The sequence below is a fragment of the Ranitomeya variabilis genome, chromosome 1 (genome assembly GCF_051348905.1).
Source record: "Ranitomeya variabilis isolate aRanVar5 chromosome 1, aRanVar5.hap1, whole genome shotgun sequence".
NCBI classification, from domain to species: domain Eukaryota; kingdom Metazoa; phylum Chordata; class Amphibia; order Anura; family Dendrobatidae; genus Ranitomeya; species Ranitomeya variabilis.
This window is the reverse complement of record NC_135232.1, coordinates 890,240,175-890,267,446: the sequence shown is the minus strand read 5'-3', so window position 1 is coordinate 890,267,446 and position 27,272 is coordinate 890,240,175. Positions and strand designations below refer to the sequence as shown.

Sequence of the window (27,272 nt, the reverse complement as noted above, 5' to 3'; positions counted from 1 at the left end):
TCTGGGGCCAAAATAACATTTTTGTGGGGTAAATGTGATTTTATTATTTTCACGGCTTAATGTTATAAATGTCTGCAAAGCACCTGGGGGTTCAAGGTGCTCATAAGGCATCTAAATACGTTCCTTGAGGGGTCTATTTTCCAAAATAGTGTCACTTGTGGGGGATTTTCACTGTTTAGGCACATCAGAGGCTCTCCAAACACAGCATGGTGTCCGCCAATTGTTCCAGCAAAATTTTGCATTTGAAAAGTCAAAAGCGCTCCTTCCCTTCTGAGCTCTGCCATGCTACCAAGCAGTAGTTCTCTCCCTCATTTGGGTTATCGGCATGCTCAGGAGAAATTTCACAACAAATTTTGGGGGCCAATTTTTTCCTGTTACCCTTGTCAAAATAAAAAAAATTGGATCTGAAGTAAATTTTTGGTGAAAAAAGTTAAATGTTTTTTTTCCACATTCCAAAAAATCCTGTGAAGCACCCGAAGAGTTAATAAACTTCTTGAATGTGGTTTTGAGCACCTTGAGGGCTGTGTTTTTCAGAATGGGGTCACTTTTCGCATTTTCTATCATATAGATCCCTCAAAGTGACTTCAAATGTGAACCTAAAAATATGGTTTTGTAAATTTTGCTGTAAAAATAAGAAATCACTGGTCAACTTTCAACCTTTATAACTTCTTAACAAAAAAAAATGTTGATTCTAAAATTGCGCTGATGTAAAGTAGACATGTGGGAAATATTACTTATTTAGCATTTTTTGTGACATTTCTCTGTGATTTTAAGGGCATGAAAATTCAAAGTTGGAAAATTGCGAAATTTTCAAAAGTTTTTGCAAAAATTCAGGTTTTTTTCACAATTAAACGCAAGTCATATCAACAAAATGTTACCACTAGCATGAAGTACAATATGTCACAAAAAACAATCTCAGAATCACCGGGATCCATTGAAGCGTTCCAGAGTTATTACCTCATAAAGTGACAGTGGTGAGAATTGTAAAAATTGGCCTGGTCATTAACGTGCAAACCACCTTCGTGCGTAAAAGAGTAAATATTATAATGCAAAAAAACTGAATATATTACAGCTAATTAAGTATTAAAACATCAATGCTAAGATTGCTATTGTTGATAATGATGCCATTGTTTTTTAGGGGTAAATGCGAGTAGCAACAAAATAAAACTAATTGAAAAAACTAATAAAGAAATCTCTAATGCCACGTGCACACGTTGAGTATTTTTTACATCAGAATTTGTAAGCCAAAACCAGGAGTGGGTGATAAATCCAGAAGTGGTGACGTGTTTCTATTACACTTTCCTTTTGATTGTTCCACTTGTGGATTTGGCTTACAAATACTGATGTAAAAAATATCACCAAATACTGAACATGTACAAGTGGCTTAAATCCATTTCAAAATCCCCAAAACATGAGAGTCCAAAATAATCAATGATATAAATTCTTTGACATGTTGTCTTATTTAAATATTATTTAAATTGAATCTATTATCAACATTATCCTACCTGCTTAATTTTAAGTCTGATGCCTCCCCCCACTCCTAACCCTCCAACAAAAACTGTTTTAAATACCTCTTTTTAACTAAAATGTATATAACTTATTTTATATGTGTCAGGAACAATATACAAATAACCAATTCCCCAAACTGCTCGGATCCAAATTTCCAGATGAGTGGTCCTCACCATAGCCAGCACAGCTCTCACAACAACCCCCCTCCACCATATAAAGCGTCACAGTAATGAGACCTCACAGCACTGACTTAAAGACCTCTAGAGGGGTTTCTTATCTCCAGTTTTCAAGTAGTCCCAGCTGGTAATAATTTAAAGAGGTTGACATGTTTTGGAAAATTTTCTTCTATATGTTGCAGTAATTGTTAAAAAAAACTTGCCCTCCTCGAGTCCAGAGAGAGCTCTTGCTGGTGCCCTAGTCTCTGTTGTTTGTCTGCAGCATTACAGAGTTTTTCACAAATGTTTGAAAAGACATATAGCATGACTAGGAGCTGGATTTTATATCCCTGTAGTAATTGGGCTGAATTAAAAACATGAATTCAAAGATTAATGGTTAAGACTTGTATCCCAATACTTTTATCCACATAATGAATGTCAAAATAACCTAAATAATTTCCAATATAAGATTACTTTATTTAAAAAAAATATTGAAAAATGTAAAACATTTCCGTTCCCAAAATTGACCCCCTCCTTCAAAATAAAAAACTGTTATTCCAAATACATTTACACAGGCCTCGATCATCAAGATCAGCAATTTTAAGAGGTTTCAAATACTTCTGATTCATTAAGCAGTGCATGTGTGGCGCCCCAGGGTCCTGGTCGTCACAGTGGCATTGGTTTCCTCACAGGGAGAGTGATGTAACGTTTGGAAGCGATGAAGGACAACTCTTATCAGTTAACCACCATACACACAACATGTTCACACTCCGGGCCATAAGGGGGAGCTTTTGATCCTATTTACTAGGTGACTGCCCTATATACATTGTGGATTGGATGGAAAGAAGTATTGAAGATATCTAATGTTGCACTTTTGAATTAAACAGACCTGAAGCAGTATACCCGTAGAGGTAGTTTCCGTTTGTAAGGAGAGTTCTGCACTTTGAATAAAATAAAGTAATATAATGTTAGTTTTGCACTATGAAGCCTTAAAGTAGTATAACCATAGCGGGTAATAGCCTTTCCTAGTTAGTTAGTTATTATACTGTTCTCTATTGTTAAAAGTAGGCCTAAAATGTAAATATGTTCTTGTAATGTTCAAGCCAAATATACCTCCCATAAAGGGAAGCTCCAGTTTACCGTTATTAACTTGTTTTACATGTTTATAGCATTCCAAAAATTTGTATGTCTTTTTGCTAATCTGTATTGTTGTTCTTCTTTTCCCAGTCTGGGAGTACTGGATTTAACAGGGGGAAGTGTGGCGCCCTAGTCGTCACAGTAGCATTGCTTTCCTCACGGGGAGAGTGATGTTACGTTTGGAAGCGATGAAGGACAACTGTTATCAAGTAACCACCATACACACAACATGTTCACACTCCAGGCCACAAGGGGGAGCTTTTGATCCTATTTACTAGGTGACTCCCCTATATACATTGTGGTTAAGAGGGAAAGAGAGTTGTCAGAGAGACAGAAGAGAGCAGACGGACCTAGAGGGTTAGAACGTCTGAAGGTGCCGTGTGGTCTGAAGCACCACAGCTCCTAGAAAGAGACACACAGGAAGCCGAACATTGTTCAGTGAGCGTGCAGGAGAGCAAAGCACAGGAGAGAAAATATCAGAGGAGACCAGCTACGAACAGGCTGCCTCCCTCTGAGGCGCAGATAACCGGTAGCCGGACCACCAAGGTTGTAAGGGCTCTACGACTTACATCAGAGACTGGCAGGACAGCTGAACTGCAAGTTACCTGTCCGCCTTTATACCCAGGAGACACAGTGACACCTATAGAGCCCGGGGCGTGCTAGAGTCCCTGTAAAAAGGCTCAAGTCACCAGTCATACGAGTTATGTCCTATCCTATATGGGGAACAGAGAGAACACCTGTGAGGACCTTATGTGAAGCCATAGGCAGTAAGGGACTACAACACCACTGAGCTTTGAGGAAGTCTTTTAGCTGCCTACCCTATTATCTGGTACCCTGGACTGTGGCTGTCTGAAGTCTTCAGTAAACCAGGTAAAGAGACTGCAAACCTGTGTCCTCATTCTTTACTGTGCCATTCACCATCTTCCATCTACACACCGGGAGCCCTGGGGATACACTTCACCTGTGGGAAGTTATACCATCTGGCTGCCATAACATCACCCCAGAGGACCCCTTAAAGCAGCGTCGTTCCACACTGACTGAATACCACAGGTGGCGTCACGAACACAAACTCTATTCACTAAATCCCTTTAAAGACTTTCCCCTTTTACATGAGCACCCAGGGCCACAGACCGGGTTGCCACCGTGACATCTCCCTGTGAACCCTGGACCCGGTACTGGGTACCCCACGGCCCTGGAGGGCGACTCACAAGCTTCTTTATGAATTTGGAACATCTGACAAGTGGCATGCGCCTCGCCACAAATTTTACTCCAGCCTCATACTGGAGTAATATTTCTGGTATGAGAAATGCCACAGTTCATCATGAATTAGACAAATTATGGCATCACACCCCTGTTATGCCCTAACACCACCCATTTTATCAGAGTTGGGAGAAACTGGTGTGAAAACACGAAAAGGTATAAAAGTTTTGTGCAACTCGAGTTGCGCCAAAATGTTGTGACTTCAAAGCATCAAGGCCAACATGTTCACATATAGGCTCTCCATAGATATCCACTACCCTGCTTCAATCCTTCCATGCATACACACACATTTTTACAATAATTCTACCTTACATCGTTATTGTAGCTTCAGCAAAGTATAATACATGAAGGTGAAGTGTATTATTGTAGCACATTTTGTTAATAGCAGTGCCCTTTAGTGGGATTACTGACAGGAAGAACGTTGTATGTTGGATGAACACTTTACTTCTGTTAAATAAACCTCTGATAAGCTGTTCGCTGTTTATATAAACTGGTAGGATTACTATGAAAATCTGTTTCATATTACTTAATTTACAATACAAGTTTAGGCTAAAATAGTTTAAAGCATTTTTTAACTAATTATTAGATCTAAGATTAAAAACCGAGATACACTACTACATGAATTTTAAAAGCCATTAGATGTTTTAATAATAAGCTAACAAGTACTATTAAAAAACTGCAAGTATGGTCTAGAACACACTATTTTCAAGCAAATTGTGAGAACAGGATAGTTTAATATTCTTTTAACCCTAATGTCATATCTGGTGACTGCCATTGGGATCCTAGAATATACACTAGAGATAGGAGATCCGTAATGTAAAATAATTATGCCCCTGTTGTCTAAAATCCTTGCAATACAGATGTAGCAATGCTGAATATAGATTTAAATTGGTTTTCAAGGCACAAAAAAGAAATAAAAACTATTTGTCTGGCCCTGTAATGAATCACTAAACCCCTCCCCTGCTCCTTCCCACACCCATTACCTTTACTTTAATTTTTAGCTCCCCTTCAGCCCCCTGCAGCCATCAGTGGTGTGCTAATGCTTACATATTGAATTTCATTCCAGCTCTACTTCTGTGCATCTAGATAACATTTCACAAGAGGTAGAACTGTACCTGTCCCATAGCTCACACAGTCACACCTTATGTGCCCTCCAGCTGCACCCAAAAAGCACCATCTAGAGACTCCTATACAGTCTCCAGCTGGATAAATTGCTGCCCACATAAATTTTCTTTCTGAATACTCTTGCAATAAATAATGTTACATGAAATAATGCTTCAGATGCTGCCACAGGTCCCACACAGGTAATGACACGATAGGGGAGAAATGAGTCATATCATGTATTCATGTACTATAATGTAATCTAGCACTCTGTATTACCCAGCATCATCCTTTCTCGTCACAAGTTGATCAAATTACATGTTCTACTTGGAGCTTTCAATGTCTCTGTGCCCATCCTGCTCTCCCTCCACCCCTGTACACATCCCCAGTCTCTCACAACTTACTGAGGATGACTGACCATGCCTCTCAAAAATTCGGATTGCACTCTGACCAATGTTATGCAATGGGTTATATCTCATCTGTGATTTTTTTTCTCAGCTGAAATCGGACTGAGAAAAAAAGTGCAGCATGCTGCGATTTGCTGCGTATCTCGGATGAGACTCGCCAATGCAAGTCAACGGATGCAAGAAAAAACGCACAGCTCTCGCACCATGCGAGTGATGTCCGTTTTGTACGCACTGGTGTCCTTTGAAAAGCCGGTAATTCATGTGCGGTGTACAGTAAAATCACACTGACAGGTTAATATACACAGAGAACACACATATATATATATATATATATATATATATATATATATATATATATATATATATAAATAAATAATAAAAAGAGTTTTTGGCAAAGCCAGCTCACCGCTTTGAAGAAACAGGAATACATCCAACCTGTGGTTACAGTTCGCATGGAAAACGGATTGGGATAAATCCACACATGTAGAGAAAAAACTTTTTGTTTCTCCAGCGATCAGTCCAATGGTAGAGTAAAATATACCTTTTTCGACACCAAATGTGTCTTTCCTCCAGGTGTGGACCTGGAGGAATTCACATGTGATGTCGAAACATGTCGTCCATAAGGGATTGAATGTATGCAATATTGTTACTGAAGAAATCTGGAACTTTTTAATGGATAAATAAAAGGTATATTTTACGCTACCATTGGACTGATCGCTGGAGAAACAAAAAGTTTTTTCTCTATATATATGTATATATATATATATATATATATATATATATATATACATATACATATATACATCAGTAACACACACATATATATATGTGTATTTATATTGCACAGAAAGGTAGAGGAAAAGTCGGTAATTCATCTGCCGGCTTCTGTAAAATCACTGCAGGAGCCGACAGAATAGAAGAGATGGATTACATACAGTAAATACAAATAGAATAGGTATATATGGTGATGTCAGTGACAAATGCAATTAGTATAGTGTGTGTGCAAATTACTGGACATGTATTTAATTAATAAAATATTATTTTTATGGAAAAAAGGGCATGGGCTCCCACGCAATTTTCGCAGCCAGCAGAGGGAAAGCAAACAATTGGGGCAGATGTTTATAGGCTGGGAAGGGAGTAATACCCATGGAGCTTTCCGGACTATTAATACTGGCTATTAAAATGGGGGACCCCCCAAAAAAATTATGTGGGGTCCCCCCATAGTTAATAACCAGCAAAGGCTATGCAGAAAGCTGCAGGCTGATATTAATAGCCTAGGAAGGGGCCATGGATATTAGCCCCCCCCCAGATAAAAACATCAGCACTCAGCCGCCCCAGGAAAGGCTCATCTCTAAGATGCTCCAATTCTGGCACTTAGCCTTGATCTTCCCACTTGCCCTGTAGCAGTGGCAAGTGGGGTAATAATTGTGGGGGTTGATGTCAACATCAGGTGACATCAAGCCCCGATGTTAGTAATGGAGAGGAGTCAATAAGACTCCCCTATTACTAACCCCATAGTCAAATTGTTAAGAAAACACAGACACCCAGTAAAAAGTCCTTCAATTGAAATAAAGACACAACTCCTTTAATATTCTTAATTAAACCATACTTACAATGAATCATGAGTAAGACTGCCTAGTGCAGTCAAAATGCGTCGACTGGGTCATGTCGACCATGTAAATTTTTCTTTTGTAAGCACCATGTTTTCTTTTAGAAAAGAAAAAGAAAAGGAAAATCCAGATCCTTGTAGTGTACTGCAAGCACCGTACGCAGTGAAGAGGCAGTGACCCACAAAGTTAAAACACAAAACGTTCCTTTAATGTGTTACTTCACACAATCCACTCCTTCCAAGGGCATAGAATTCATATTTAGTTCACATAAACATTGCACTACATAATACACGTTATCTTCCAAGTCACAGTCCCTACACACGCCGGACTTCTCTTTGCCCAGTTTCCGTGGGGCAACTGCAGGTTGTGACCAAGTCACTTACACACACAGCTTCATAACACTGCACACGCCAGTCCTCCTCTGACTAGTTCTCGTGGGTGTCCTGCACCGCTGTATCACAGTCTCTTTACTCACACAGCTTTTACTCACAACTCAATTGGTTTGTGGCCACTAAACACGCTGGTCCTCCTCTGACCAGTTGTGTTAGCTGTGGATGCCAGGCGTCTCAGCTCCCCTGGCTGCTCGGCTTTGCTCTGTCCTGCGTCACTGCACACTGACAAAGCTCCGCAGAGCCTCTTGCTCTGTCCTCCTCCAAACACCAGCCGGACACTAAGGCCGGGATCACACACAGCGGGATACGGCTGAGTCTCGCAGGTTAAAAGCAAGCTCTGGCACTGGCACTCCAGAGCGGAGTGTGCAGCCGCATAGCAATACATGGAGCTGCAAGCTCCGCTCTGGAGTGACGGTGCCAGAGCTTTTATTTAACCTGCGAGACTCGGCCATATCTTGCTGTAGTGTGACTCCGGCCTGACTCTGATCCTGATACACCCATACCCTTTACGGCAGAGTTTTTAACAAACAAACCTGTGGCTTCCTGCCACATGGAAAACCTGGACCAGAAATGAAACGGACTGCATCATTAACATACTGCAGTCAGTTTCATAACACAAAACCCAGAGAAGGTTTTCCCTAAATATGTCTTGGATAATAACATATCCCAGGCTAACACTTATTTTCATTGTTAAAGTGCATTGCAGTCACCGCTGCGCCCGTGACTGCCATGCACACCTATGGACTTCACATGTCTCCATGTAGCTGTAACAGGGGTCACTGCCTCACACCTGTTGAGCCAGACTCCAATTTTTTCTATTATACTTACAATCACACCTAATTCCTACGAAGCCCTTGATCTCCTGTAACAAAAGTAAAATAACAAACCAACAATATCCCCATACCTGTCCGTCATTGCGTCCCATGCAGTAATCCATATCTGGGGGATATACAGTTTTCAACCTGGACGGTGCCAAGATGTGACCATCCCGGCTGAAACCACTGGTGAATGTGCTGCTGGGAGCGGAGCTTCAGTGACTAGCGGCGATGTCAGTGAAGCTGCGCTCCCTCACAGCCTGAACTGCAGTGAACTCTGGACCATGAGAAAATTGCATTGCAATCAGATACCAATCACAATGCACTCAGATGTAAATCAGATGCTAGGTGTAAAAATCACAGTGTACTCGCATGACACTCGCATGGCACTTGTCCATTTTTTTGGTCCAGATTATCGACCGTTTTTTTTTTTCCAAAATATGGGTATGAGCCCTAAGTAAGAAGGTGAGAGTCTCATCACCTGATGTCTCAGCTCAGGTACAGAGCAAAATTTTAATATCCAGCTAAGAAATGTTATCATGTCTGACAGGCTTTACAAAGCTTAAATATATATTATATCTGCGTGCCTGAAAAAACCTTTAAATTTGTTTATTTATTATCAGATCTCTGTTCGAGTTTCCTACAAACAAAGCTTACAGGTTGAGTGTTATTCCCATTGCAAACTTTCATAGCTGAAACTAGGATAATTCCATCTAACTGATCACTGGAGATGGAGATATGAAATAAATAGAAATGCCATAGAAATGACTAAGAATTACTGAGATAATGTAGCACAAAAGCTTTTGACTGATGTCATTACTTTACCTACTGTAGCTGGAACTTTATGGAATTATTATCATCTCAGCCATGAAAGCTTAAAGCGTTATTTCCATTGATGCCTATGTAAAATTAACAATTCAGCTATTTTCTAATATGATCCCTCTTTTAGATGACAGCTCAAGGAGCAGTGAAAATTATTCTTCCAGAGGGGTGGTCTCCCCCCAACACCAAATAAAAATATGGGAAATGTCCTAGTTTTCTAAAACTAGGACCCTTCTGTTTTCAGTAAATTACACTATTGGTCTAAACAACTGGCCATAGGAGATATAGAGTACGTTGTTTTTTTCCTCAACATATGATGTACAGCTATGCCAAAATAAAAATCAAAATAGGAATAAAAGGGTTAACTCTGTGTTGCCAGTATAAAAGCTGGAAAAGAAGAACAATATCCAATATAGCGATTTATTAGTTAACGCGTTTTGTCATATTTCTCCTTCCTATATTTGTATTTGTTTTGCCCTCTGCACTTTATAGTATTTTCCTGTGTGTCTGTGGCGTGGTGCGTTTTTAGTTTTCCCTGTCTGTGCTTTCTGTAGGGGTTGGTGTGTGGTCAATCACTGGGTGGCGGGTGGAGGTTTCAGCATAGGACTGAAACAGGAGTCAGGGTCAGGCCTGGCGGCCCAGACAAGCACACCATTAGTGTAAATTCTGGGAGAGGGACAGACAGGGTTTTCCCTAGTCTGAGGGATATCGCAGGGGCCTGGGTAATCAGCTGTAGTCTACCCAGTACCCGCAAGACAGTAGGGTGCTTGAGATACTGTTTCTAGGCTATCTCTTTGTACCAGTACTCATTAAGTAGATATATCATCGGATAGCTTGAACTCAACTGTAGGAGGCACGTATGAAGATTCCAGAAGGTTTATTTCCACTTGAATTCTTATAGATATGCACATATACAATAGGTAAAAAAAAAGTTTCTGACCAGAGCTGCAAACACACGGACTTCTAAGATGGTATCAGAGGTACATCTGAGAGCGACAGGGAGAGAGGAAGGACAAACTTCTAAAGAGTGCAAACCTTATTGCGTAGCAACAAAACAGCACAATATAACAACAGAATGATAATGCAATACTGTCTGTATGATTCCTAAATTATGGGACATGACAGAGATTATTGGAAAGTTAGAAAACTTCAGATTACACATCTTATCATCTGAGCCTAACAATGCAATGCAAGTAGTTTAAATATTAATTCATTTACCTAAAATGATGCAAATGCATTTCATCTAGCATGGATAGAATTCCTACATGACAAAACACCCAACTTGTGAAATCAATGATAGCATTACATAAGCGTCATTACAACATTCTTTACAAATGCAGAAATCCTGATAGAAAAACAGCAATTTTCTTCTCTCAAAATTAAATTAACGTTCCAGTCAGCCCCAATTTACATCAGCAATTATTAAACTGCTACTCTGAAAATGATTTACGTATTTCTTTTTAAGACACTATGTTTTAGAATTTTGTACATTTATTCAAAATGAATCCAGAAATGTACAGTAATTTTTCGGCAATTCTATATATCATGAGATCATAATAAGGGCATGAAGTATGGAGCCTTCATGCGCTAGCGTTCAGGCTCTGTATGTACAGAGATATATTCTCCCCTAGGTGCTTCTATGGAAAAATACAGACTGCACTACAACTTGGCACAATTTTTTTTTAACTTGGAAAAAAGCGCCATTTGTCTCTATATGAAATTGGAGGCTTGCAGAGGTACAGTAGAGGCCGTATGTTCTTCCATGACAGAGTAAGGCTACGTTCACATTTGCGGTCAGCGCCGCAGCGTCGGGCGCCGCAGCGGCGCCGCATGCGTCATGCGCCCCTATACTTAACATGGGGGCGCATGGACATGCGTTGTGCTGCGTTTTGCGCCGCATGGCCGCAAGCGTTGGACGCAAGAAACGCTTCAAGTTGCATTTTTTTTGCAACCAACTTGCGGGCAAAAACGACGCATGCGGCGCAAAACGCAGCGTTTTAGCGTGCGTTTTGCCGCGTTTTTGTTTGCGTTGTGCGCTGCGGCGCCGACGCTGCGGCGCACAACGCAAATGTGAACGTAGCCAAAGATCTCTCCTACCATAGAGTAATACTACGCAGCTGCTTTTTTAAATGAAGATTTAGACTATGCTCACATATTCATTTATATTTCCAGTTTTATGATCCATTTAGGGAGCTAAAAAAAATAAAAATAACATTTTCAGTGAAAGGACCCATTCATTTGAATGTGTTTTATTTTTCCAAAAATTGTCTTAAGTTTTCATCAGTGCCATCTTTTCTTTTTCATCTAAAAACCGATAGCAGTTGGATCAGACACTTCCATTTTCTTCCTTTACATGAAAGTCTATCAGAAACGTATCATAACTCATGATCATCCGTTAATGGATCCATTTCTAAGCACTAAGTATGACCTGAAAACTAGTTATTCAGAAGAACCACTTTGAAAAACAGATCTTTCCAAAATGGAACAAAAAATGGTTATAATATGGAAATCACAATATTTTTTATCTGAACTTTGAGTTTAGTTTGGTACCCATTTGCATTTCTTTTTATTTTCTACATGACAATCATTTTTTTCTCTACTGGATACGTTCTGAATGGATGCTAAATGGTCATGTGAACACAGCCTTATCCAAATGTTTTCAAGTATTATCCCAGTTTATGAACTGCAGCACAGGAAGATAAGGCACTATATAAAATATGATTGATATTATTAGCTCTATCTATAAAACCAGGATTTCCAAATACAATCAACTCTTTCCAAGAGAAGATTGAGCTCCGTGATGCACAAGAAGAGTTTTTCCATATGTTTTAGAGGTAGCTCAGTGGCCTGGTACAGATGGTTTTAGGGAAGCAGGTGGTTAAGAGCACTGCTTTACTAATGTTAGTCAATAATTAATCTGTTGTAACAATCTCTCTGGATCATCTGTGCTTTCAGGCTGCATGCTACGGAGGCATGCAAACCGATCCGGGCATGCTCAATGGCTGCAGATGTGCAAGGGAAACAATTTAAAAACCATTATCCCAAACCTGTCACTGCCTCCTAGTACCTCATCGATTGCTCTGAAATCTGAGTGCTCAAAAAGAAAGCGTGCTGACAAGAGCACATAACAGTAACATAATGTACAGGTCTAAAATAAATAAAAAACAGCATCACTTCAGTGTAGCGCAAAGAGGAGCGCCTGTGAAAAAGTTACAAAAAAGCTTTCGGGGAGACTTGATAAGAAAGTACTACTAAATTTGCATCTGGTCTATGATCAAAAAAGACAAACCATTAACCGTTAACCATTACAGTGTGAACGAGACTCTCGGTTAGGCCTCATTCAGACATTCCTGATATTTTACGCAAAATAAACAGTCCGAGCGTCAACAGTGATCTGGATCTGAGTCTCATCAATGCTTGCCCCATGTTTCAGGTTTTACCTTCAGTGTTTCATCAGTGATTTCACACATAAAAAATAAACAAATTGCCAAACATCCAAACATTGCAATGTTAATCACAGAAAGCACATGTATGTATTGTCGTCTATTGCCATAAACTTGTTTACGTAGTTCTTATCCTTGACTCTGATCGAAAACAGTCACATCTCTGTGATTTTTCTGAGGATGCTTGTCTGCAAAAAAACAGACATGTGAAAAGCACCATAGACTTCAATGAATACGTTTACTATCTGTGAAAAACATGGATAGGACAAGTATGTGAAAAACATATGTATGAATGAGGCCTAAGATCTGTGACTATGGTACTTCTGCATGGATGTTCCACAGTGGGGATTCTCAGACAAGTTTTCTCCTCTATATAAGTTTTAAGCACATGAAGCAATAATCATTTCAGAAAACAAGTTCCTTTGATGTCCTAAACGACGGTTTCAACCATTGTGTAGTTAGACAATAGTTTTCAACAACTGAACCTTGTCATTCCATTACGCCTAAATATGTTTGGATCTTTCATTTTTTTGAGAAGAAAGTGAACCTAGATGCCAAGCTTCGGCTTTACTTCAGACTACGCTGCAGAAAGCACTTGCATGAATGGGTTAATGTTCTGCATAGTTCCTCACAAGCTCTCTTCATGTGAGGAACCCGGAGACAAGGCGCAGCCAGGCTCCTTCTTTCCTCTCCTTATTAGGACACAATCATGTAAACTCCAGTGTCACCATAGAGAAAGTAAGTGAACTTCACTCATGAACTCCCAGTACACAGCTAATTTCCAAATTACATATATATATGTATATGTATTGTAGTAGGAGATGAAGAAGACGGGATGATGAGGCGACGCACCACAGGAGTGGAACAGACTGCACTCACTCTTTGTTTTCCTGCCTTAGCCCTCAGAGTCACAGTGGCCGAGCACTTACTGTAGGGTGCAGTGCACACGTGCAGAGCTGTCGCTGGAGGTACCACGCGGAACCAAAGCTGAGCCCACTTTCTTAGCCTGAGCCCCTGGTTCGTGGGCAGGAGAGGCTGTAAAAGCAGCAGCTGAAGCTTCATGCACAAGTTTCCCCCGCCGCCGCATGACAGACACCGCACCCGGCAGGAGACAGCTATACAATGCAGTGATATCAGTGTCTATAGGGGAGGACAGCGCTCAGCTGAAGCTTCCTATTAGAAAAAGGGGAAGAAAGGTATAAAAATAAGTGTAGAGAAATCTTAGGGTGTGATTTCACATTAAAAATAACATTGCTTTATTTTCAAAATATTGTTTCTACGTAATGTATTTTTTTTTAAATACCTCTTTTCCTGGCATCTACATGGGTGCCCTATATATATTGTGTCACTCCAGGAAAACTATATGTTGAGTTGAGTTACACACAAGTTACCCTGGCAAGTTTATTTCAACGTTGTTAAAGACGTTGTTCACTATTAGGCTACGTTCACACGATCCGGATTTTGATCCGGATCCGTAGCGGATTTTCAGCTGCGGATCCGGATCAGTTTTCCATGTTGGTTACAGTACAATGTAACCCAATGGAAAACCAAAACCGCTGTGCTAACGATCCGTTTTTCCGCTGGAAAATCCGCGCGGATTTTCCAGCGGAAAAAAGAAGTAGCATGTCAATTCTTTCAGCGGATTCCGCACTGGTTTTCCAGCAGCTCCAATAGGAAACTGCTATTGGAAACCCGCAGTGGAAAACGCTGAAGAAAAAGGATCAGAAAACGCAGCTCAAATTCACTGCGGAATTTAGCTGCCGTTTTCCAAAAACGGGCAGGAAAAAAAAAGGATGTAAATCCTGATCGTGTGAACGTAGCCATAGGGTATTGATCCCTGGATAGGTCTAAAATATTACATTGGTGGGGGTCTTACACCTGGCACATCCACCAATCAGCTGACCTTTGGGGGGTGTAAATCATGTAAGAAGTGGAGTAGCACAGCTCCTTCTACTGTGCAGTGGCCGTTACCGTGAACCGCAGCTCAGCAGCTGTTACTTTTCTATGTAGCCATGATGTTGGGCCACTTCAGACATCCATTGTACAGTGCACCTGTGAGAGCCAGGGTCCGTCGGAGGGGTGAGTATATCCATATTTTTTTATTTTTATTCTTTATTTTTTACATGAATATGGATCCCAGGGCCTGAAGGAGAGTTTCCTCTCCTTCAGACCCTGGGAACCATCCAGGATAGCTTCCGATACTTGTGTCCCCTTGACTTGTATTGGTATTGGGTATCGGTATCGGCGATATCCGATATTTTTCGGGTATCGGCCGATACTATCCGATACCGATACTTTCAAGTAGCGGAAGGTATCGCTCAACACTAGTCATAAGTATTCAGACCCTTTGCTCAGTATTGAGTAGAAGACCCCTTTTAAGCTATTACAGCCATGAGTCTTCTTGAGAATGATACAAGTTTTTCACACCTGGATTTGGGGATCCTCTGCCATTCTTCCTTGCAGATCCTCTCCTGTTCCGTCATGTTGGATGGTGAACGTTAGTGAGCAGCCATTTTCAGGTCTCTCCAGAGATGCTCAATTGGGTTTAGGTCAGGGCTCTAGCTGAGTCAGTCAAGAATGCTCACGGAGTTGTTCTGAAGCCACTCCTTTGTTATTTTAGCTGTGTGCTTAGGGTCATTGTCTTGTTGGAAGGTGAACCTTCAGCCAAGTCTGAGGTCCAGAGCACTTTGGAAGAGGTTTTCATCCAACATATCTCTGTACTTGGCCACATTCATGTTTCCTTCAATGACAACCAGTCATCCTGTACCTGCAGCTGAAAAACACCCCCATAGCATGATGCTGCCACCACTATTTTTCACTGTTGGGATTGTATTGGGCAGGTGATGAGCTGTACCTGGTTTTCTCCACACATAACGCTTAGAATTATCACCAAAAAGGCTTATCTTCATCTTATCAGACCAGAGAATTTTATTTCTCATAGTCTGGGAGTCCTTCATGTGTTTTCAGCATATTCTATGTGGGCTTTCATATGTCTTGCACTGAGGAGAGGCTTCCATCGGGCCACTCTCCCATAAAGGCCTGACTGGTGGAGGGCTGAAGTGATAGTTGACTTTGTGCAACTTTCTCCCATCTCCCTACTACATCTCTGGAGCTCAGCTACAGTGATCTTGGGGTTATTCTTTACCTCTCTCACCAAGGTTCTTCTCCCATGATTGCTCAGTTTGGCTGGACGGCCAGGTCTAGGAAGACTTCTGCTGGTCCCAAACTTCTTCCATTTAAGGATTATTGAGGCCACTCTGCTCTTAGGAACCTTGAGTACTGAAGAAATTCTGTTGTAACCTTGGCCGGGCCTGTGCCTTGCCACCATTCTGTCTTTGAGATCCTTGCCCAGTTCCTTTGACATTATGATTCTCATTTGGTCTGACATGCACTGTGAGCTGTGAGGTCTTATATAGACAGGTGTGTGCCTTCCCAAATCAAGTCCTATCAGATTAATTAAACACAGTTGGACTCCAATGAAGGAGTAGAACCATCTCAATGAGGATCACAAGTAAATGGACAGCATGTGACTTAAATATGAGTGTCTGAGCAAAGGGTCTGAATACTGATGATGACCATGTGATATTTCAGTTTTTCTTTTTTATTAAATTTGCAAAAAATTCCACAGTTCTGTTTTTTTCTGTCAAGATGGGGTGTAGAGTGTACATTAATGTGAAAATAATGAACTTTTTGAATTTACCAAATGGCTGCAATGAAACAAAGAGTGAAAAATGTAAAGGGGTATGAATACTTTCCGTACCCACTGTATCATCATAGGAGTATAGACTATATTGCACAGACTGGCCACATCTCTCCTAATTCCAAATTAACAGCCTCATATATGTCTATGAGGGAGTGGAGTTCAGGTGATATAAGACCTGTGACCAATAAATACATTTCTCCTTACTCAGACCATGATACATGAATGTGTGAAATAGGCCTTGCTAAGAATGCTGCATGGCACGCAGATTTCCTAGAGTCCTGAATGGCAGGCCTACTTGATACAAAGGATGTATAGTAGAATAACTAGAGAGTTTCAGTCACCTGACAAAGCTGGGTAATTGGCCTGTTAGGCCACGTGCACACATTCAATATTTTACATCAGTATTTGGTGAGTTTTTTACCTCAGTATTTGTAAGCCAAAACAAGGAGAGGGTAAAAAATACAGAAGTGATGACGTGTTTCTATTATACTTTTCTTGTGATTGTTTCACTTCTGATTTTGGCATATACTGACGTTAAAATTAATCAAATATTCAACGTGTGAATGTGGCCTCTGAACTGTACGACCATATTACTTGGAACACAGCTTTAACAGAAATCTGATACAGTGGAAAAAGATACTGTAGTCAGCATACCCCGGTGGTCACAAACCTCATCCCCCAGCAGTTGCTGATTTGCTGCAGTATTCACACTTTGTCGGAGTGTAAGGAGGTAGATAAAAGATGAGTACAGTTAGTGCCTACCGGAGTAATTGCAAGCGAACACCACAATCTGCTGGTCGAGGGCTATAAAGACAGTGAAAGCAAAAAGGATTACAGCAGTAGGAACCCCAGAGTGGAAAACCTGGTCCACCAGGGAAGAATTTGAAGACGGCGCTGGTTACAGTTGTGTCGCAGATACTTAATATGAAAGGCCTGGACAGGCAGAGAAGGGGGCAGTTGGTGCCAGAGCCTGTATCAGGCAGATCGTGTGGCCATTTAATTTGGCTTACAGCCACCATCGTCACAAAAGTCCAAGAGTGGTCAGATCCTGGAGAAGGCTTTAGCTAACTAGAAGACTGTGACGAGCTCCAGTAGAAGACCGTGACCTGCACCAGTAGAAGACCGTAACCAGAGTCAAACCAGGTTTGAGAGGCAATCCGGCTGTAGCAGAGGACTTTTCATGTTGGCATTTACTTCCAATGTGGATGTATGGTACAGGGTGTAGGCCGTGCCCTTTCTTCACGGAAAGAATATGGCCATTGTGACGAGCACAGTATGCACCAAGTGACTCACACATCTAGGACTTGCAGCCTAGCGGGAAATACCATTGACCCCCCCATCAGGGTTAGTATAGCGATCAAAGTCGCTTAAAGAGAATAAGTCGATGACAGGCCTAGTAGTGAGAGTGACGCCTGTTAAGCTGAAACAGAAAGGGTGAGTATTACTGATCAACTGTCGTTTACTTACTAGATAAAGACAGTGTACATAAATAGAACTTTGAATACATATTATATTTAGTCGCAGTGCTGCTTTCTGAGCATCTTATAACATATTGAATTGACCTTGTCACTGTTATCCATAATCTAGTGCTTACTTCTATACACTTACAGAAAGATTTTCTTTCTTTATTAGTCAAATAAATAGTGTTGGTTGATTACCAATGTCTTCTCAAAGTCTGCACTGTTGCATCTTTTGCAAGTACTGTATTTTTCGGACTATAAGACACACTTTTTTCTTCCAAAAATTTCGAGAAAAATGGGGGGGCGTGTCTTATAGTCTGGATGTACTTGTTGTGGCTGTGGATGATGAGAGGCTCATGCATACCAGGATAGGGATGAGGGGGCCGTGCATACCAGGCTAGGGATGAGGGGGCCGTGCATACCAGGCTAGGGATGAGGAGGTCATGCACACCAGGATAGGGATGAGGGAACAATGCATACCAGGATAGGAATGAGGGGGCTGTGCATACCGGGATAGGGACGAGGGAACAATGCATACCAAGATAGGTTTGAGGGGTCATGCATACCAGGCTAGGAATGATGGGGTCATGCATACCAGGATAGGGATGAGGGAACAATGCATACCAGGATAGGAATGAGGGGCCATGTATACCAGGCTAGGGATGAGGGGGTCATGCATACCAGGATGGGGATGAGGGGGCTATGCATACCAGGATGGGGATGAGGGGACAATGCATACCAGGATAGGTTTGAGGGGTCATGCATACCAGGATAGGAATGAGGGGACCATGTATACCAGAATGAGGATGAGGGGACCATGTATACCAGGATGGGGATAAGAGGGCCATGCATACCAGGATGGTGATCAGGGGGCCATGTGTACCTGAATTGGGGACATATATTTACCAGGATGGGGGATATTAGTACAGAATTGACCACATTTTTTTCTTCATTTTTTTTCTATTTTCCTCCTCTAAAACTTAGGTAACTTGTGTACCTGAGCTCTATGTGTACACAATATAGGGTACAATATGGTGTCCGCTCTAATATTTGTGAGCACTATCTTAGTTATCAATATATTATTTTACTTAATCCCTATTACAAAATCTGGAAAAGGGGTCATTCTCAAAGCATTTTGCCCCTTCCACCGGGTATTCTCCTTGACATTTTTTTGTCTCATTTTAGTTTATTACTCCATCAGAGATTATGTCTAAATCCCATTTTTCAGGGATTCAGCCATGATTCAGATGGAGCCATAGACTTCACTGAGACAAATAGAGTTTAAAGGGGTTGTTCACAACTTGGATAACCCCTTCTTAATTGACAGATTCACCTGAGTAAACTTAGAAAATCTTATACTTACCTCCTGTACTGTTCCTGATGCAATGTTTTGACGTCCAGTTTGGTTCTGGGTCTTTGTACATAACAAATTCAAGTCACCCTCTGCCAGTATATATTGTTTTTATTTTCTATTTAGAACTGAATGAATTAAGCTGTGGTTGTCCTGTAGTGGACAACCCTTTTAATTGGACTCCAATTTAAACATTTTTTTGTCCCCAATTATATAGCTTCATCTGCATGTCTGGAAAAAAAGCGCAAGCGGAGTCCATTTAAATTCACTTTGTCTCATAGTACTCTTTGGCTCCATCAGAAGTCCTGTCTAAATCCCGTATTTCATGGATTCAGGCATAACACCTGATGATAGTGACAAAAAGGAGCAATGTGAATGGCTTCCAAGATAAGGAGCTAGATGACCGTACAAACCGCACGAAGTAAAGATGGATCCACAGTAGAAAAATACTCAAGAACAACTATTCCATCAAAATCACATTTTTAAACTAAAAAACAATAGCATGGTAGACAATGCCAGAAGATAGGTCAAATACATTCCAAAGTCTCTTCATTACGGTCAATGGATATGTAAGGGGGAATGTTTGAATCCCGACATAGTATTTAGCATGGGGCTGGTTTAGTCACATTTACGGTGACTCAGTCTTATCAGGTGTCAGTGTTCACTGTCTTTTTTGCATTATATTGAAGTTTTGAATATATTTATTTTATTATAGTACGACTTATGCTGATTTTGTCTAAATTCATGTGTCATTTTCATGCCTTGAATGATGCTAGTTATGTTCTTCACCTTCTACTAGCTTTTTATATATCTCTTTGTCATTCATGCTTTTGTAGTGGTTGTCTATAAAACATGTGCAGATCATAGAAATAGCCGGAGGCTACACAGCACCCCTCAGTCATGCCAGTCCTAGGCATCATTGCCACATCCTCCTGCTCCACAGGTCACCCTGACATCCCCACCCACCTCCGCATTGTGATGACTGCACCCCAGCACTGTGGGAAAGAATTACTGCAGCTCTCAGTTTAGGGAAAGTACTGGGGAGAATCATCCCCCTCCCAAATAGGATCATTGTCCCCACTACCACTGTTTCCTAGGAAAGACAAGCAGACTGTCCTCACAGAAAGCTAGCAATAATCTGAGGATTGCAGAACATAGTATAAAGCAGCCTGTGATTCTTCCTGTCTCTACTTCCCATCCCCCACCCTATAACTTGTACTGTTGTTCTTAGCTGCAGATCTCCATTGATGAAAGGAGAATGATACAAATATACCCGAGGAGCGTGTGGGATCCATAATCGGTTTATTATCAGTGTGTTACGAGGAGTTCTCTGACCTGCCACACTGCTGGGATGACATGTAAGGGTGGCATATACTGGGGGAAATTGGGTGATGGAAATGAGTCACCACCACTACTATCCCCGGAGTAACTGCTCAGTCCGATAAAGAGATGTGCCGGAAAGTACACACAGAGTCAAAGTTACAGGGCCAGGACAGACACTAGTACACTACATATCTACATGGAGGGACTTCAAAAAAGTTATAGCCATTTGAAAAGGATTCATTTTTTGCTGGATGTGGAAAAATAAGTATTTAACATATACCAGTGAACATGTGACCCTTCAAGCAATCATCCATTTGAAACTGATCCAATAAGCAAAAAATGGATTCTTTTCAAATGAAAGAAAAACAGATGGCTATTTAACGAATTTGTTTTCCATAGACTGCAATGTTACAAAATAAGGAATCAGTTAAAATCCGTTTTTTTCTAGTCAGACAATTAAGTTGTGTCTGCACAACTTTTTTGTCAGCAGATAGCTGCTGGATCCGTTTCACCGGATGATTACTGACCATGTGAACATAGCCTTAATCAGGCACCTAAAAATTGCCACATTTTAAACCCTGCCCAAAGTGCACAAAACCACAACCAATAGGCAATTTTGTCAGGCAAAAGGAGTCTGACTGAGAGATGTAGTCACTGAATAGACCACGATCTACAACATTATGTGTATGATCTGCATTGTTATGTGAGAGAATCTTGAAGGAAATGAATGGTATGAGTCTGGACCAGAATGAAATTCTCTGTGATTTGGAAAGCTTGTATACAAGTAATGATCATAAGAACAGTTGCATGGCTGTTGAATTTTATTTTACTAACTAAAAAAGCTAGAATTATAATTCCATTAGAAATTATTTTGTAATTAAGGCCAAAGAATTGATCTTGATAAGGAATTATTTCACTTTTGACATCTGATTCTGCCTTCAAATACAAGGAACAGCGATGGGCTCTCCCTGCATGCCTACCTTTGCAAATTTATTTTAAGCATGGCGGGAAAAATGTTCCATCTTTAAAGAAACCATTTATAAGAATTTAAACCATAATGTATGGTATTAACAGCGCTGTGATGAATTAATGGGAAAGAAAGAAAAAAAAATTAATTTGCTGGTTTCTTTCCATGTGGTCTCTGTGGAGCCCATTCTGTATATAGAAAGAACAGCATATTACAGGCTCCACAAAAAGAGTAGAGTGGAATATACCTGTCGCCTGTCTTATGTGGGTTAAACATGCGGAGAACTTGTACTCTGAATGGGCAAACATGTGAGATACTGTATATTAGGAATTATGACAAAATGGCAGTGAAAGACTTCTTAAGACATCTCAACAATCTCAGGTAGTAAATCAATATGAAATCAGACATAACTGGTCCAAACGCCATAAAAGGGTGGGCCATACGTCATCTTAATCCTCAGATACTAGGGGGCAACTTTTATAAATGCCAGGAAGCAAATGGATTTTTAAAATGGATTCAGTTGCACTAAAGAGGCTGAACAAATCCTTTCATTTTGGCTGTCTCTTATGATAAAGTGGTAATCACATTAAAAGGTACAAAGTGGCATAAAACTTACATAAAGGTGAACGTATGTGTCACTGAATGAATTGAATGAGACTATTTACTTCATCTTTACATGCAATTTATGATATTTTCTAATTAGAGTGCATTCTGTGTAACATTTATCATAGGGACTAGTCAATATCGCATTTTCATGCCTCAATAACAAATATGAAAATAAAATGCCCTAAAGTCCTAGTTTTTGTTATTACAATTTATTTTGCAAGTTCATGCATTACCCAGCAGCCAGTAATAAAGGTGATAAAATCCAATCTCTGATACATATGAAAATAACTTTCTCTCCCAATCATCAAATTTATCAATATGAATTACCGTAATGAGTGATAAATGCTGCAAATATCGGCATTGAATGACCAAAAACTATTCTTTCTGTCACTTAATGAACCAAACGGTTACAATTTATGTGGGTAAAACTGTAAATAGAGGCCAGGATGCAGAATCAATGTAATTGGCTAATGAAACTGTCAATCACATGACTTCAAAATCCCTTCGCCCCCCCAGAAGAAGCAGAGCGTGAAACTCGCTTTGGGACACTGCTAGATTAAGAAAAGTTCTATTGAGGGAGAGACAGAGTCTCAGAAATAGAGATTGTCCAACAATATCTATAGCACTGTGCTACCAACGAGCACAGCGCAGCGGATGGCTCGGTGTGTAAGGGAACTTGGCACCCCGCGTGCCTGCAGCCTGTACTGTTAATGATTGTGAGCGAGCTGTTCGCTCGCTATAGAGCAGCCACAGGCACATGGTGTTCTCTTAACACACGTGAGGCTACGCGATAACATTGTTACAAAGTCCTCTCTGCTGTGCTCGGCACAATGGGCTCCGCTATGAGCTGAAGGAAGAAACACTGAAGTTGGGAGCCGCTCATCAATGGTTATGAATGGAGGAAAGATGCCAAAATTTGCCACATATCACACAACAACATTGACATAAAGAAATCAGGACAACTTGTATTAAGGCTGCAGTCACACATCCCTGTGAAGTATCGGTGTGCTGATTTTTTTTATAGGAAAGCAAACACACACAACTGAGTATGTCCTATTGTGGTCTTCAAAATGGGATCAGAATAGAACTTGCTCAGAGTTTCACTGATCTTGTTCTCCGAGACGTCACTTTAACGAATGTCTGAACAGATCCATTCTGTTCAGTGGGTCCGTGTACTGTCCGATGCAAAATGGGACAGCACACGGACACATGACATGGATGTGTGTACTACTCCTAATGAAGAGCAAATAATAAAGCACACATACGCCCGTCCACATAACAGTACTCTTAATAAAAGTCATATAATAGCTAATAATAACTAGAAGTTGCAGGAGTCTTATATAAGTCATAGAGACACATCTGCCAATTTTCCCAGGTTCGACACACCCATCTAGACCCCAGGAAAGGAGGTGTTTTGTAAATAATTCTACAGAAGCTATATCGTACACATATATCAATGAAAGTTATTTTTTGGTGTGAAATCACGGTTTTCTCTACACTTACTTAACCCTTTCTCCCAATTTTTTTAATTTGATAGTACAGTTTGTGAGACCAACAACTGTTATCTCTTATGGAAAAATTCTGGTATCAGCTGAAGCTTCCCTCAACTTCCTAAAGGCATCCACCCAGACAGACGGAAGTAACTACACTGAGCTGTCTGCCCCCCACTGTCCTGCGCTCATATGTCCCCCACTACCCACTGCACTGACATGTCTTCTGGGCATCATCCATCATTACTCAGGCACATTATAGGGCATGTATGTCACATGCTACGCATATACCTCCCCATCTCACCTGTTGTGTCAGGTAAAGTTTCTGCGCCCACCTGGCATCACAATCCTTCTTTCAATGTGCGCGGCGCCCCTCATTACCTTTGTTTTAGTACACACTAGTGGTGCTGTCCAATGTGCAGTGTGAATGTTGCCCCCTATGGATGAATCATGCCCATGCGCCTCTACTTTAGTGCCACCCAAATGATGCCCCCTGCCCCTCCTTACCTGGTAGCTTTCCTAACAAAGTAGGAATGAGTGAAGTCCCAGTGATCATCCAGCCAAGACTCTACGCCCTCATGATCCTGAGGTTGCGGGCTGCAGCTGTCCTCCATGGTGTGTGGCTGATCCCTGAAGAGGAGGAGGAGGTGGGAGGAGGATACAGTGCACACAAGGAGCAAAACTCACTCCAAGCCACTGTCTTTATAAAGGAAGTGCTCTGGGGTTCTCTGCTGGGAGAATTCTGGGACTGGCACCTAATGAATGAGCCCCTCAGAGCACAATGTCAGGGATGAGCTTCATTTATCTCCATAAGGCAAGTGACAGGCAGGAGCAGCCTGCTGGAAGTGAGACAGCTGTCTTTGTGGGTCTCCCTCCTCCTCCTCCACTGTTCTCTCTGTACCTTCACTAATGATGCTAATAGTCAGGACAGGGACGTCCAGGTGAGAACTCAAGGTTTCAGACCAACCTCACTGCGCCCACTGCTGGCCACACTACAGCACTGCCTCTAGGAGAATGATAATAATCTTTATTTTTATATAGCGCTAACATATTCCGCAGCGCTTTACAGGTTGCACACATTATTGTCGCTGTCCCCGTTGGGGCTCACAATCTAAATTCCCTATCAGTATGTCTTTGGAATGTGGGAGGAAACCGGAGTGCCCGGAGGAAACCCACGCAAACACGGAGAGAACATACAAACTCTTTGCAGATGTTGTCCTTAGTGGGGCTTGAACCCAGGACTCCAGCGCTGCAAGGCTGCTGTGCTAACCACTGCGCCACCGTGCTGCCCTTATTCTTATTCTTAGATGCCAAATGTATCCCCTTACTTGTAGAGGCTTACAATTGTACTTTCTTGGTATTTTCTCATGGCTGATGTATAAGGGTATGTGCACACATTGCAGATTTGCCTGTGGAATTTTCTGCGCAGATTCTTCCTCTCTTGTCAGAAAACGTACTTGAAAGTCCATGCAGATTTGATGCGTTTTTGATGCATTTTTTATGTGGATTTTCACGCTTTTTTTTCCAAGCGGATTTGTATGCATTTTTGTAAGATCTACTATTTAACAAAAAAAAAAGAATTGTGATGTAATTTCCTTGTCCAACCTTTTCTATTACATGCTCCATTGAAGAATAATGTTTACACACACAGATAGATAGATTAGATATATCTATCGATAGATCGATAGATAGATCTATACAGGGCTGTATTTGCCACTAGGCACTTAAGGGCATGTATCTAGGGCGGGATGATGAGCTGGGGCGGCACCTGAGCAAGTTTTTTGTCTTTTTTTTATTAAAGTCCGGGGTCACCTCACGACCACATACCCCCGCCCCCGGCCGCCCGCCTGCCCGCCTGCCTCCTTGAAGACGTCATACTCACCATACTCCAGCGATGCCTGGTCTCAGCGAAGGCAGCTCGTCCTGTGTGAGCGGTCACGTGGTACCGCTCATTAAGGTGATGAATATGGATGCATATTCATGACCTTAATGAGCATTACCACGTGACCGCTCACGCAGGAAGAAGGTGCTGCACCGGGACAGAGATGGAGGGATGTTCGGGGATGAGATGAGCCATGCATACAGGATGGGAGGGGGGGTTAGATGAGCTATGCATACAGGATGGAGGGGAGATGAGCCATGCATACAGGAGGGGAGGGGAGATGAGCCATGCATACAGGATGGGAGGGGGAGTGAGATGAGCCATGCATACAGGAGGGGAGGGGAGATGAGCCATGCATACAGGATGGGAGGAGGGGGGGTGAGATGAGCCATGCATACAGGATGGGAGGGGAGGGGAGATGAGCCATGCACACAAGATGGGAGGGAGGGGGGTGAGATGAGCCATGCATACAAGATGGGAGGGAGGGGGGTGAGATGAGCCATGCATACAGGATGGGGGTGAGATGAGCCATGCATACAGGATGGGGGGAGATGAGCCATGCATACAGGATGGGAGGGAGGGTGAGATGAGTCATGCACACAGGATGGGAGGGGGGTGAGATGAGCCATGCACACAGGATGGGGGGGAGATGAGCCATGCATACAGGATGGGAGGGGGGGCATTATACAGTATGGAGCATCATGTGTGGCCATTATACAGTATGGAGCATCATGTGTGGCCATTATACAGTATGGAGCATCATGTGGGGTCATTATACAGTATTGAGCATCATGCGGGGTCATTATACAGTATGGAGCTTCATGTGTGGCCATTAATAGATAGATATATCTATAGATAGATGGATAGATAGATATATCTATAGATATATCTATAGATCTATCTATAGATATATCTATAGATAGCTGGAAAGATATATTGATAGATAGATCTATTGATAATACCAAGCCCAATGTTTAGTAATAAACATAATAAAATAGTACTTAAAGAGTTAAATAAAGACACACAAAATCTGCCTTAGGCCTAGTCACACGTGCGAGAAACTCACACGAGTCTCGCACCTCAATACCCGGCACTGCCACCGGCACTCAGACCAAAGCGTTCAGCTGAATAAAAATACATGCAGCAGCACACTCTGGTCCTGTATGCATGGCTCGTCTCACCCCCCCTCCTCCCATGAATCCAAAAATAGATCGTGATAGTACCCCCCTTTCAATGAGGGGCCTCTGGAACCTTAACACTGGACCACACCAGAAATGAAGCATGGTGAGGAAGCCTCGATCCACAAAGATTCACCTCTGCAGTCACCTGATCCTCAGGTTTACGGCAAACACAGCCCAATCGAGATGGCAATAACGTAGGCTCCGGAGGAGCAACAAATCTCCAGAGCGCCGACCTGTGTCATACATTGTGAATGTGCATTACTGGGGGTAACTCCAGCTGGAAAGTCCCTGGGCTGAGAATGACCAATACCCGATATGGCCTGATCACCCTAGAACTCCAGGTCCCAGAAGCATACTTCCACCTGATGTTTTTGGTGGACACCCACATGTACTCATTCACACACAGGTCCGGACCTGCACGTTTATTTCTATGCATGTGTTTGCCATAGGATGGTGAACTCTTTGAGGAGCCGACAGCAGAGGCGTCCCCCTGTGTCACCAAACTCATATTCTCACTACATACAGAGGGAACCACCACCCTCCCCTGACCCCTCATCCTAAGAGGACTCCGAGAATCAGGGTTTACTTGTGGTGAGGGCTGAGTCTTGTCCCTACTCCCTGGCAGCACCTCAGCTGCCCCCACCGGAGAAGAAGGGGT

General features: G+C 41.8%; 1 protein-coding gene across 2 annotated transcripts in view; it reads right to left on the bottom strand.

The window, feature by feature from the left end:
* Positions 1 to 24,448, bottom strand: part of PDE5A (phosphodiesterase 5A) — a 498,536-nt gene extending 474,088 nt beyond the window's left edge. For both annotated transcript variants that reach the window (XM_077278445.1, XM_077278452.1), the window contains exon 1: positions 24,059 to 24,448. In XM_077278445.1, the coding sequence (XP_077134560.1) occupies positions 24,059 to 24,165 (107 nt within the window). In that variant the 5' untranslated portion in view covers positions 24,166 to 24,448. The remainder of the gene's footprint in view (positions 1 to 24,058) is intronic.
* Between the last annotated feature and the right edge of the window lie 2,824 nt (positions 24,449 to 27,272).